General features: G+C 44.0%; 4 protein-coding genes across 4 annotated transcripts; 2 read left to right on the plus strand and 2 right to left on the minus strand.

Moving 5' to 3' along the window:
- Positions 1-921: 921 nt before the first annotated feature.
- PCYB_053380 (hypothetical protein) lies at positions 922-2403 on the minus strand (the record flags this gene model as incomplete). The annotated part of the gene is made up of 1 exon (XM_004221219.1): positions 922-2403. A coding segment is annotated over one exon (1482 nt), but the record flags the coding sequence as incomplete, so codon positions are not given.
- A 2953-nt stretch (positions 2404-5356) lies between these two features.
- PCYB_053390 (ran binding protein 1) lies at positions 5357-6479 on the plus strand (the record flags this gene model as incomplete). The annotated part of the gene is made up of 2 exons (XM_004221220.1): positions 5357-5425; positions 5829-6479. The coding sequence occupies 2 exons, from the start codon at positions 5357-5359 to the stop codon at positions 6477-6479; spliced, it is 720 nt and encodes a 239-aa protein (XP_004221268.1).
- Positions 6480-8137: 1658 nt separating this feature from the next.
- Positions 8138-9944, plus strand: PCYB_053400 (hypothetical protein; the record flags this gene model as incomplete). The annotated part of the gene is made up of 2 exons (XM_004221221.1): positions 8138-8170; positions 8793-9944. The coding sequence occupies 2 exons, from the start codon at positions 8138-8140 to the stop codon at positions 9942-9944; spliced, it is 1185 nt and encodes a 394-aa protein (XP_004221269.1).
- A 921-nt stretch (positions 9945-10865) lies between these two features.
- Positions 10866-11515, minus strand: PCYB_053410 (ribosomal protein L7Ae-related protein; the record flags this gene model as incomplete). Its single annotated transcript, XM_004221222.1, has 1 exon — positions 10866-11515. A coding segment is annotated over one exon (650 nt), but the record flags the coding sequence as incomplete, so codon positions are not given.
- Positions 11516-13171: the final 1656 nt, after the last annotated feature.

Genomic DNA, 13171 nt, shown 5'->3' on the forward strand with positions numbered 1-13171 from the left:
GAACAGCACGCGATTTTTCCCTCTCACCAGTGTGGCATCACCACGCCTTTGACTTTTCCAACAGCTTGTTCCGTGCATGAGTGTGGCTTATTTCGTTGCACTCCCCTTTTTAACCTCCATGTGAATACACGTTTGTAGATTCGCCAACCGTGAATCACCCCCTCGCCGCGTCCGCTCTGTTGGACGGCTCGTCAGTGTCCCGAGTTCACCCCAATTTGCCGCTAAACTCGATTGGAGCGTGTCCATTTATTTATTCATTCATTCATATTTATTTTTATCTATTTATTTTTTTTTGTCACGTGTAGTAGCCGCCAAGTCGCGGCGAGGTTGCCCCTCTGCCTGTCTGTCAATACTCCCCACATTTGTCCTTTCCCCTTTTTCGCAAAATGACCCATTTGTGTGGCAAAAAATGCGCATGATTAACTTGCGAGTTTTAAAAAAAAAAATTTACAATTTTGTCAAACTCTTACGTAAAGAGGAAACGTTATGTTGTTACGATGGACAAAAAAAAAAAAAAAAAAAAAGGCAAAATAACACGCCAAGCAATTCAGGCACCAAAAAAACCACAAATATGGGGAGGTACAAACTTATGCGCCTCCGGTGTGCGCAGTGTGTACCAATCGGATGCACTAGTCACAAATAACTGAATATGTAGCTCCTCAACTGAATGTATAACAAAAGGTAGGACAAGAAAAAAATTCCATAGTACACATAAATGACGTTATCAGAAAAATTATTGCGAAAAGTTCGGATGGTGTATTTGTGTATATAAAATAAGGAGGACATCATATAGTAGACAAAAATAAAAAAACGCAGGGCACTGCAAAGGAAGAGAATAAATGACACACTCGTTTTTATCAAGGTAAATTTGTAAAACAAGATAAGGGGGAATAAAATTATATTGTTATAACTCATTAACGAAATGAGAAAGGACATCCTGATTGGAAACGTCCTTTTCGTGACAATGAAATTTGTGATGTATAATGATAAAGGGGTCTGCGTATTGAAAAGATATAAAAAAAATAAAGTGGTGTAGAGAATGTTTAACTTGTTCTGGGTGATGTACGTTTGGTTGTTTATTTCTTCGCTACTCGAGATGGTGCCACCTGGGGAGGTAAAATCGACATCGGAGGAGTCACCGAAAAAGATATTTTTCCAATTAAAAAGAAAAAAAATGGTGAAGGAAATGAAGATGTTCACCCATACAAAGCCATACAGGTCTGGGTTCCTTTCTATGCTCAGCTTGTTGTCATAGTAGTCGAAGGCGTCATTCACGTTGCTGATTTTTCTTATATTCGCGTTCTCGTCGTCGACTTCGTTTTCGTCCGCGCTGGCAACACCGTTATCGATGCCGTTATTGAAGCCGTTATTGAAGCCGTAATTTTTGTCGTCACTTTTGCTGCCACTTTTACCGCCACTTTTACCGCCACTTTTGCCGCCACTTTTTCCATTGCGCTTGTCCTTGCGGCTGCGCCCGGCGCTCGCCTCTCTCGCGTTCTTCTCAATGTCGTCCAAGCCGTCCATGGAATCGTACGACTTGTCCACGTTCAGGTAAGGCAGCAGCGCGCACATGCACCTGTATATGATCACGTCGCTGTCCACGTCGTAATAACACAACAGCTTTGTTCTAACTCGGTTCAGACTTTTAAAAAAGGGGAACAGGTCGAACGAGTTGTTTCCTTCGCCCTCAAGGCTGCTTCTCGAGGCAGTTTCAACCCCCCAATCGTCATCATTTTCGTTATCGCTTAGATTAATTATGTTCATTTTTCCGCTCGGGATGTTTCTGAAGTTCATTTCGTGCACTTCTCCGGCATTGAATTTTTGTTCGAGGGGGCCCCTCTGGTGGTACATGCCGCCGTTGTTGCTTTGGTATCTTCCATTTCCGCTCTCGTCCGCGCCGATTATCATTTGATTAGCTACACCCTGGGTAGTCGAAAAGTTAAGGGGACTACCCGTGTTGTTGTTTAGGTTATATTCGTTATATGCCGCTACACTAAAACTGCCATCAAAATTGGATATTCCATTTGAATTGCTTATACCTTGGGGGGGCCCTCCTCCCCTTTTCATGTCACTCAAATTAACCGTTGTTAAATTCTTATTCAGGAAATTGTTTCCTCCACTCCCAAAAATGTCATCGTCCTTGTTGATGGCGCTGTCAATGACGTCTTCCTCATTGCCATAATATATATTCACGTTATTATTACTCCTAGGAAGATCCTCCACGTGGAAGGTGTCCTTGTATTCATTGGCCATGAAATTCGACCTATCATTCTTCTTCGTCTTCTTCCCATTACTGCCACTATTGTTGCTACACGTGTTGCGGCTCGTATCGCCGTTTTGTAAGTTCACATCGTGACCGTCCCATAAATTTTTCTTTTTCAAATCCCTATTTGTTGTGTTCATTTTTACCTTGCTCGTTCAGGTGAAATGGGAAAATGTGTGAATAAAAATCAAAAAAAAAAAAAAAAAAAAAAAAAAGTTAACAAATTGGTTAGCTAGAAAAACAAGTTAGCAGCTGACCAGTCAGGTAAATTTAAAGAAAAAAAAAAAGAAATTTTCTAGCAAGCCCCTTTCATGAAGCACAAAGGATTGCAAAATGGAAGGACACAAAGGAAGAAGCAAATAAATGTACGTAAGGAGAAAAACAAAATGAAAGAGTGAACCGTTGGTTGATAATATTCCCGCCAAGCTCTAATGAGCAAAAGTGAAAACTGCCAACAAAATGTGGCCGAATATGTTATCGCATCATAACACGGTCGTGGCATCCCTCTTTTTTTTTTCTCCCCCCACGTGAAGGAGGTAAAAATACGCGTTCGCTAAGAGGTGATTTAAACATGTCTTATTTCGCGCCATTTGCATCTCCAACGCGTTCAAATGTGCATATATAAATACTTGCACATTTCGCATAAACTTTCGTGACTGTTGATACAGTGTGGTGACACTCATGGGAACAATTCTCTCACCAGGCTGCGTGAGTCAAAATAAGCTTTGTTCTATCTGGAAAACAATCGTTTTCGAGCGGCGCATTTGCTGCGGTGTAGCTCGCGGGAAGTAGCCATATAATTACCCCCCCTCACAAATGGACATGTGCTTATCTTTATGTGCGCGCCTATTTTTGCGCCATAAAAAAGGCCGCTCCTTCAGCGTGATGCTCGATGGGAATCTCCCCGTTCACCTCCACTTGTTCATGTTCAAGCGGACGGGAAAAAAAAGAAAAAAGGGAAAAAAAGGAAAAAAAAGGAAATTAAAACCGCCAAACTGTGGAACGCGAACTGTGCGTACGACGCACTGGCGAGATAACGAACAAAGCGTTTCTCTCCTCCTATCTTTACCACTCAAAAATTATCCCCTTTTTAACAAATTCAAGGTGCGGGGATGTCCAATTAATCGCTAAATATGTGAAGTATAAAAATGAGTCGGAAAATAGCATGTTGGAGGAAAGCCTGATCTCCTCAGCCTACTAACGTGCAAGGGCACTTTCTATATACACACACACGTACCGCTTACCAGCTCTGAATTCCCCTTTTTATTTCGTGACCATACAAACCGCAATGCATTCTTTTATATGGCTCCTGACATGTACACATAAACCGCGTAGGGAGGCTGACTTAAGCAGGGAGTCACAACGGAGCAGCCGTGGATCTATCGCAATTTAAACGGCGTAAAAAATGGAGCAGCATACCTCTAACGTGCAGTTACACGTGCACCACGATTTCGTTCCCCCTACACCGTGATGTTGCCAGGGTTGCGAAAAAGAACCAAGTGAACCAGGTGAACGAAACAGAAAAGCCGTTCCTTCAAAATGGAAAAATTCAAAACGTGGGGGGTTCCTTCCGTCCCCTTTTTTTAGCGATCGATGGCGTGGCAGATGAGAAAAAAAAAGAAAAAAAAAGAAAAAAAAAGAAACGGAAAGAAACGGAAAGAAACGAAAAGAAACAAAAGGTAAAATGTGGTAATGCCAAATCAGAGGGCCCCAAATGGGCTGCGCAAATGTGGCTCAGTTATTCTTCCCGCTTAGTCGCAACTGAGGGGGTTGCACAGCCCCTCCCCTCTACATTCTTCATATGGGGGAAGGGGAATAACACCTTAGGGGATTTGCCACAGGGCGGAAAAAAAAAGTAAGGAATTTTTTTGGTACCACCACGGGGGGATAATCTATATATACATCCCACTTGAAAGGGGCATACATTCGCGAGCGCGCCGATACGTGGGCACATACACGCATACGCGATGGCTTCCTGGTTGGCAGCTGGTTCCTTTTTTTTTTCCATTTGCGACGCGTCGTAGCAAGCCCTGCAAAGAACTCCAGTAGCGCAGCTAGGTGTGCATACGTGTAAAGGCATACTATACGTATATGTATATGTACATGTATGCGTACCTTGTACATGTGCGGCGCTACATGATGTAGCCCGTGCCGCGATCCCTACCAGGAACCACCGCCGAAAATGATAAACGCACACGCATGCATAGATATATGCACATGTATATATATGCATATATATTTGTGCGTGCTCATTTGGGAAACCCTTCTGAATGCCCCAAAAAAAAAATTAGCCAAGCGCAGGAGTGAAAAGTTGCGCCATGTTGTTACGGGTAGAAGCGAATACATTTTCTCCGCTAACCATTTTCACAATTCGGGTATGTGAAAATATGAGCAAATAAAAAACACTTCAAAAAATACGACAAAAAAAGAAAAAGAAAAAACTGCAAAAAGAAAGAAGCATTTTTCGAAAAGAAGGCCATCATTCATCATCGCAGCATCTCCCCACATGTATTTGCCCGATCATTTGCCCATAATGCATACCATCCCCTTTTTTTTTTTTCGCTTAAAAAATAGGCTGTATGTACGTGCATAAGCGCACTGCTACCTACGTCGATTGCTCCTTTTTTTCGTAAAACATAACTCCAGAAGAGAGCGTAGCTCGTAGCTCCAGCTCGCCCCCCTTTTGTTTGTTTAGCGAAGTGCGTGCCCACATACTTTGCCGTGTTCAAAGAGCCAGCCCCCCCTACCCCTCTGCCGTGTAGCTTAAAAAGTAAGCACAAAAAAAAAAAAAAAACAAAAAAAATTGCGCGCTTGAGAGAGAAAGCATTATTCGTATACCCCCCTCACCCATACATACGATAAGCAAACTACGTTCCTGCTTCGTTCCTACATCGTCGCTACTTCGTCCCTACATCGTCGCTACTTCGTCCCTACGTAAAAAGCGCTTACAAACTTATGTACATGTATTGTAAAGCCTCATAGAGCATACAGGAACGCTTCTTGTTGTGAACGAAAATTGTTGGCCATTCTTTAAGCCGCCTCTCAACTTCCCATCCCCATTTTGTTAATCACGCGAAGCCCTTTTCTTCAATCATGGAAGATGATAAGAACGATTACAATCCCGAGGAGGAAGTCACCACTGGAAATTGGAACACCCCCAAGGTAGGAAAAAAAAACGAAGCGCATATTTGTACACTTGAACATACCGTGTTGAAAGCGCAACTGGGCCAATTGATAATTTACACCCCATTTTTGCTTCTACATGTCGGCATGTGAAGCAGAAGATTTTTATCGTGGCCTATATGCGCTTGCCACTACTCTGTGTATGCCTCACCAATTTTTGATGCTCACCTGTGTGGTTGCGGGGAGGCCCCGTTTACTGCGCGCATCTCCCTTTTTTTTTTTTATGGTCAGTCGGTATGCTGCCTCCCCGTCGTTTTTGTTCACCCGTGTGTATACTTTAAGAAGAGGCCATTTTTCTGTGCGTGTATCTCTGTACGTGTATATTTTCCCCATATATGGGAAACGTGTCCTCATCTTTTTTTTTTCTCCCCCCCCTGTGCAGATCGAACTGAAAGAAGTGGAGATAAGGACAGGCGAAGAAGATGAAAGCCTGTTTTGGTCAGGGAGGTCAAAATTGTACAGGTGGGTAGAAGGCGAGTGGAAGGAACGAGGACTAGGCGAATCCAAACTGTTGTTACACAAGAAGAAAGGAATCATCAGGTTTCTTTTAAGACAAGAGAAAACACTAAAGGTTGTGGCAAACCACTACATCTATCCCAATAAGTCGTACTGCAAACTCGTTCCCAACGCAGGAAGTGAAAAAATTTACGCTTGGACAGTCAAAGATTTTGCAGAGGAACCCAAAATTGAGCAGTTTGCCTTAAAATTCAACACGGCGGAGGCGGCCAAGCTGTTCAAGCAGAAGTTTGATGAGGCGGGCCAAGTGAATTTGAAGCTGCTCGATGATAATGGGGAGCTGAAGGGGAAGGTAGCGGAGGAAAAGGAGGGAGTGAAGGAAGAAAAGGAAGAGAAAAAGGAAGAGAAAAAGGAGGAGAAAAAGGAAGAGAAAAAGGAGGAGAAAAAGGAAGAGGTGAAGAAGGAAGAGAAAAAGGAGGAGGAGGAGAAGAAGGAGGAGAAAAAGGAGGAGGTGAAGAAGGAAGAGAAAAAGGAGGAAAAAAGGAAGAGAAAAAGGAAGAGAAAAAGGAAGAGGTGAAGAAGGAAGAGAAAAAGGAGGAGAAGAAGGAGGAGAAAAGGAGGAGGTGAAGAAGGAAGAGAAAAAGGAGGAGGAGAAGGAGAAGAAAAAGAACGAGGAGGAAGAGAACATCAAGCGAGAAAACTGACTCGAATGGGATTGTCCTCCGCGTGGATGCAACGGCCGTGTATCTTCGAATGTGGATGCAACGGTCCCTGCTGCACACGCTTGAATGCACATACTCGTTGCGCCCTTCTGACGACATCGGAAAACACATGTAACGCAGTCGTGGCCCCTCTCCCGCGTAAGGAGTTTCCCCAAGTGAAGAGATAAAATTTTTGCACTTTTAAAGGGCGGCACGTCTGCTTGTGCCACTACAGGTTGTCCCACCGAGCGCGGGCATGCACATATATGTATGTAGGCACATATATGTATGTAGGCACATATATGTATGTAGGCACATATATGTATGTAGGCATACGTGTGTATGTGTAGGCGCGTGTGTGTTTACCCCCACCAAGTTTTTTAAAAGCATATATACACCCATGTATATATTTTTTTTGTACTGGAGAATCGAGCAGTCATCCTGCGCAACCGAAGGTCGGCAGGGATGAAAAAGTGGGACAAACTGCCAAAATGTGCAATCATATACCGAAAGATGCGCAAAACGTCGAAAAATGCCGCAAAATGCCGAAAAATGCCGAAAAATGCCGCAAAATGCCGCAAAATGCCGAAAAATGCCGCAAAATGCCGAGAAGCTCCTTCCCATAACAACGCGCGGCGCACGCCATTTTTCAAACAACGCACACTCATTTTTGTACACCTGCCAGGAGAAAGCTGTGTTCCATTTAGAAAAAAAATTGTACACAAACTTATGCATGTGTGTAGTCAAACACCTTCTTTTTAAGTTTATAATTGTATAGCTCCATGTGCACACATTTCTACGCAGTTGCATACGTGCGTGTATAACTACATGTTTTATGGGCCTCTCCCTTTTTTGCGCGTATTTATCTGCGTAGCCATTTTCATATGTCGCCATTTACACCACAACTGAGGCCTACACCAGCATGTGCCATGTGCCAAACTTTGTTAAACGCATAAATGCCATTTTACTTTTAAGGGGGCACCAATTTGTGTGTCGCGAAAAGGACTCACTGCCGGGGGAACTCCAATTTTTTGGAAAGCTTCTCGTGAGATATGAGGCGGCGTAGAGTCACTAACGTGACACATATGGTGATGAACACGTCGGGAACACCATGAATGCGTTTGTGAAGCATCTTTTTGCGTACACCGTTCCAGGTAGAGTTGGTACTGCGATGTGGGAGTACCTGCATGCAAGTGCAAAGCGAAGGAGGGGAAGACTGCACATGTATGCGAACATGTTGTAGTACATGCGTGCTATCATGGACGTATGTGCAATAGGAGGAACAAAAGCAACACGCATGAGGGTGGATTTTCCCTTCATGCGCATTTTAAAAACACCCCTCGCCTATTACCCCAAAGGGTGACTTCAAATTTACTGCTTTTTTTTTTTTTTTTTTTTTCCCGTATGTGCAAAATGACGTATCGACTGCGTCCATTTCGCTACCCGCGTGAAGGCAAACACGCTGAGGAGGGCACCTCGTGCAAAAGGAAATTGCAGCCCGATTAATCTGCCTTTTTAAAAGTGGGTAAATAACATGAAGGGGGGCAACGCATCTTTAAAAAAAGATGTAACAAAAAAGGAAAAAAAAAAGAAGAAAAAAAAAAAGAAGAAAGAAAAAATCGCTCATGTGCATGGAGAGGCACACGCGTAACACACACACACACACGCATGTTGCATACGTATAGACAAACGGAAAGGTGGCCGTTTGCAACAGAACGGAAACTGAGTGTTGTAATGTACGGCAGAGTGAGCGTTACATTGTACGGACCCCTGAGTGAACTTCCCCATGCGTGAATGTTTTACTTAGCTGTATTTTCCTCTACTGCGGCGCCGGACGGGGAGAACTCTTCTCTTTTGCAACCACGAGTGTGTGCACCTGTAGGGTTGTATCTTCCCTCCTCCCCCTGTCTCTTATTATTTTTTTTTCTTCTCTTCATTTTCGCTTGTTTTTTTTTTTTTTTCTTTTTCTTCATTTTTCGTTCTTTTTTTTTTTTTTTTTCTTTCTATTTTCGTCTTGTTTTTTTTTTTTCTTTTTCTTCTTTTTCGCTTTTTTTTTTTTTTTTTTTTTCATTTTCTTTTTTTTTTTTTTTTTTTCCCCAATATTTTGGCACCCCGCCTACCTGTGCACACATATGATGAATGTTTTCCTTTGCCTCTCGTGCATTCTGGTAATAAACACACTCCTCCAGAGCTACCCGGCCAAATGCAACGAATTAAATATAAGTGACAAGGGGAAGATGTTGTACGATTATTTGTTCCCCCCCAAGGTGAAGGCTCCAAAGGATGGGGGTACGGAGCAGGATGCCCTGTCTGGGGACAAGCACATGTCGTGCAAAACATCGGAAGCACAAATTAGGCACCACAAAGAAGTGCACACAGGAGGAATGGAAAATATGGATCACAAGAAGGAACTGAAGAAGCATATGAACCAGCTAAAAATGCTACATAAAAGATTAAAAAGAAAGGACAAAAATGCATACGCTCAGGTAAAACCAAATGGAGGCGAAAGTGTGCACGACACTGATGGCACACTGGGAGATACCCATGCTAAGGGAGAAGAAACGAGTGAAGACAGCCTAGCCAAATATGTGCAAAACGAAATAAAGAAAAACGAAAAATTAAATAAAGAAAAAAAAAGCTACGAAGAAATTAACGTACTCGAGGATAACTCAAAGAAATTACAAAATGATATTCATACCTGGCTCCAGGCAGTAAAAAACATATCGGAAAAGACGAGCAAATTGAAAGACATTAAAACGCAGCTGCTGAACAACATCGCCTCGTTAAATGAGACTCTGACGGAAGAAATTGAAAATATAAACGAGATTAAAAAGTTGCAAAAGGAACAGAATGAAATATTTTCGGAAAATTGGCTCTACGTTCTGCCCTCCACGTCGGACAACTTGGTCAGAGAGGGGAGGGACGGCAATTTTCAAGTGATGAACTACTTGGAGAAGTTTAACAGGAGGAACGCTCCGCACGTGAGTGGTGAGCACGCGAGTGGGGAACACCCAAACGGGGAGCTTCCAAAAGAGGGCCTTCTAAACGGGGAGCTCCCAAAAGAGGGCCTTCTAAACGGGGAGCTTCCAAAAGAGGGCCTTCTAAACGGGGAGCTCCCAAACGAGGGGCTTCTAAACGGAGGGCTTCCAAACGGAGGGCTACCAAACGGAGGGCTTCCAAACGGAGGGCTTCCAAACGGAGGGCTACCAAACGGGGGGCTTCCAAACGACGGGAACGTTCGTAAGATGCACGCGCACACCGACGGCGGGTCGAAGTCGTCCGACTCGCGCAGTTTCTGCAACGTGTTCCTCCTTCTCGCGATTGCCTTTCTGCTCAGCTAGCCATCCACTGAAGAAAATGCACACAAAAGCATATAAATATGTATTCATCTGTGTATATGCTTATGTGGATACCTCTCTGTGTGTGGGGGGGAAACATAACGGCATGCTGGAGCTGTAGGACGCCTCCCCCTCAAATGACCTCACGAACGCAGCTTTTCCCATTTTGTGAATGCAACAGTAACGCCTAAACGGTGTTGCCACTTAGCTCCCTGGAGAAGCAGAAAAAGAGGCGTCTTCGTCTAAAGCGGCGGTGTCTCCCCTCACTTGTCTCTACTTCATTCACGTGTCGACACAAGGTGAAATGCTCTCCCACATCCGTGAGGAAGCACGCTGAGTCTACCGTTAAAAGTGCCCCTAAAAGTGCCGCGAAGTTCGCACCAGCTGGCACCCCTTTCCTGATTAAACTTTTCAACAAATTGATAATTTCTCCATTTTTAAAAACACCCACGTGTAAAAATGTCAGTTGAGGTTGAGGCGATGCCTTTGGAGCGATGCGTTCGGCGCCATGCGTGTGATGCGGAAGGCAGGCGTGGTAAACACAGCGAGGTCCACTAAGTGGGCCGTATGGTGGAGAACAAACGGGCATCCCAATGGTAAATTAAAAGTTCTCAACACTTAGCACACGTTAGGGTTAAGCGGTTGAATTAAGCACAAAAAAAAGAAAAAAAAAAAAAAGAGGCTTCCTCGAAGAGGGGGAACAATAACGTCGTGCAAATAAGCTGCGAAAATAGGCTGTGCAAATAAGCTGTGAAAATAAGCTGTGCAAATAATCTGTCGTGAAAATAAGTTAGGAAAATGGTAAAAATGGGGAGCTAACTACATTGGTGGCGACGCCCGACGGAGCGGTTAAAAAAGGCACGGAAAAATGCTGCAAAAAATTGCAGGGCGGTAGTGCCTCCTCCCACCCAATATACATCCTACGACTGAAAGAACGGATGGTTCTTCTTCACAGCGGCGAGCATCTTCTCGTACAACTTGGCGTAATTACTAATTTTCTTCTTACTGCTAAACTCATTAACGGTATCCTCAAAATTGTCGATGTCGATGCTAGGTTTGGGGAGGAACAAGCACGTGACTGATCGTTTTAGTTTGCACAAACGAGCCAGCTTATTCTTTGTTGTAACGAAGGTGTAGGGTATCCTATGCTCTTCACAGAAAACGGGCATGTGACATATTATGTCGATTGGAAATACATCTATGGCCAAGAAGACAATGCCTTCTTGTCCTTTCCTAATAGCTTTCACAACCTGCGTTAGCCCTATGACGATGAACTTGTTTTTCAAAATTTTTTTTTTCCTTTCTTCCATATGCTCATTTGTTTTTATGATCTGCATGGCTGTTACTTTGGCATAGTACGCATAGTCCAGTATTTTAAGAAAGTACTTGAAATACTTTTTTTTCAATAATGGCACGCTAATTTTCGAGATATACGACTTGCTGTTTTCGATTTTTATTTCTTCTACCATTTTGTCGTAGCTCCTTTTCGGCTTGCCATCCCCGTCGTCCGCGCGCTCCTCCTCTACGCACTCCTCCCCTACGCTCTCCTTGTCGCTGTGGTCTCCTTCGTCCATGTTCGCGTAGAGGATGGGGAAGCGGAGTTGCGCACCGTTTGTCGGGGTTGAGCAGCGTTTATCAGTGTTGCGCGGCTTGTCCTACCCGGTGTGCCCTTCCGCGCTGCTTCCTCAGTGCCACGTTTGGTCTTCGAAATGCCGACGGGGGGACTAGTTCGGGGAAAAGGCCCGTCCAAGCTTGAGTGTATGTATTCTGTACGTATATGTATTTATTCGTACGTTTATATATTTCTGCGTTGACGCACGTGAGAGTCGCCTCGGTTGGAAGGCCGTCGCGTGATGCGTAAAACGGGGGAAGAAAACAAGTCGCGTTTGAAGGGAGGGTAGCGCCGTGATCCCAGAATGTCACGTCGTCCCCTCGCCCGCTCAATCACCGATTGGCCGGTATATCCCCATTTGCTACTTTAGCAGAATGGGATGATCTGTAGGGACCGCCCTGTAACAAACCGCTGCGTTTTCACTTAATGTAGGGGTTCCCCAAAAAAAACGGGTTTAAATAAAAGAGGTAAAATAATTTAAGGAGCAAAAAATGATTATTCCTTGCCAAGGGAGGCGAAGGGGTTGCGCCTTTTTGCAAGTACGTAACTGCTTATGCGTTCGCAAAATTGGGCATAACCATCCCATTCGCCGTTGCCCTGAAAGAATGCGAAAAGGTATTGGTTTCAGCGCTGGGAAAAGTATATACAAGAATGCTGCAAAAGGCATGCAGTCGCGCAGAAAAAAAAAAAAAAAAAAATGCATACATATATACATGCATACATACATATATACATGTATACATACATATATACATGTATACATACATAACATGCAGCGCATCCTTTGATTCACCTTCCTTCACGTAATGCGTAACGACGCGGTGAGGAGGCACCCCGACCGGGCCAAAGCATAGTACACAAAATAATCCACACAACGGAGCAACTTGCGGCAGTTCTGCAAAGGGGGACAACTGAAACGGTGATCAGAAAAAGCGTAACTTAAGCGTAACTTAAACGTAACGATGGCGCGAGGGCGACAGCAACTTGGCGGTCACCCAAAGGACGGACATTGCATGAAGTTTACGAAAAAATGCGACGAGTTTGCAGCTGCAACTTGGGGGAAAATCTGCCCACTCGGGAGAAGTTCGTAAATAATGTATGCATATAAATGGGTACGTAAATGTATGTTCATATATATAGCTGCATACACGCGGGTGGCAGCTCGTCCTTGTTAAGAGCGCAAACTTGTTGGGCGACTTGGTGGAATGCCGCGGGGGTGGGGTGGGAAATAGTTTACGCGCCCGCTACAAAACGTAAGGGAGGAAAAAAAAAGTGACACTAGGGAGGATGCGTGCGTATGCATACATGTACGCGAAAAAATAAATGACAGTTCGCAAGGGAAAAAAAGTAAAATTTAAAAAAAAAAAAAAATATCGTTCGTTTTTTTCTCCCCTTGGGCCATTTTGCCTTTCCTCGCAATTCACAAATGCGCCCCAACAGGTAAAGAACAAAAACGTGCACAGAGCGTTTTGTTTTTTTTCCTTCCACACTCCCAGTTTACGTCACCCAAATGAAGATAATTTGAAACCCTTCAATCTGCATAATTTCCACGAATTTCCCGCGTTCGTCGCTCCTGTTTTGTGCGTACTTTATGCGTGTCATATGCTTGGCGTGGGGC

This window comes from Plasmodium cynomolgi, chromosome 5, assembly GCF_000321355.1.
Source record: "Plasmodium cynomolgi strain B DNA, chromosome 5, whole genome shotgun sequence".
Lineage (NCBI taxonomy): Eukaryota > Apicomplexa > Aconoidasida > Haemosporida > Plasmodiidae > Plasmodium > Plasmodium cynomolgi.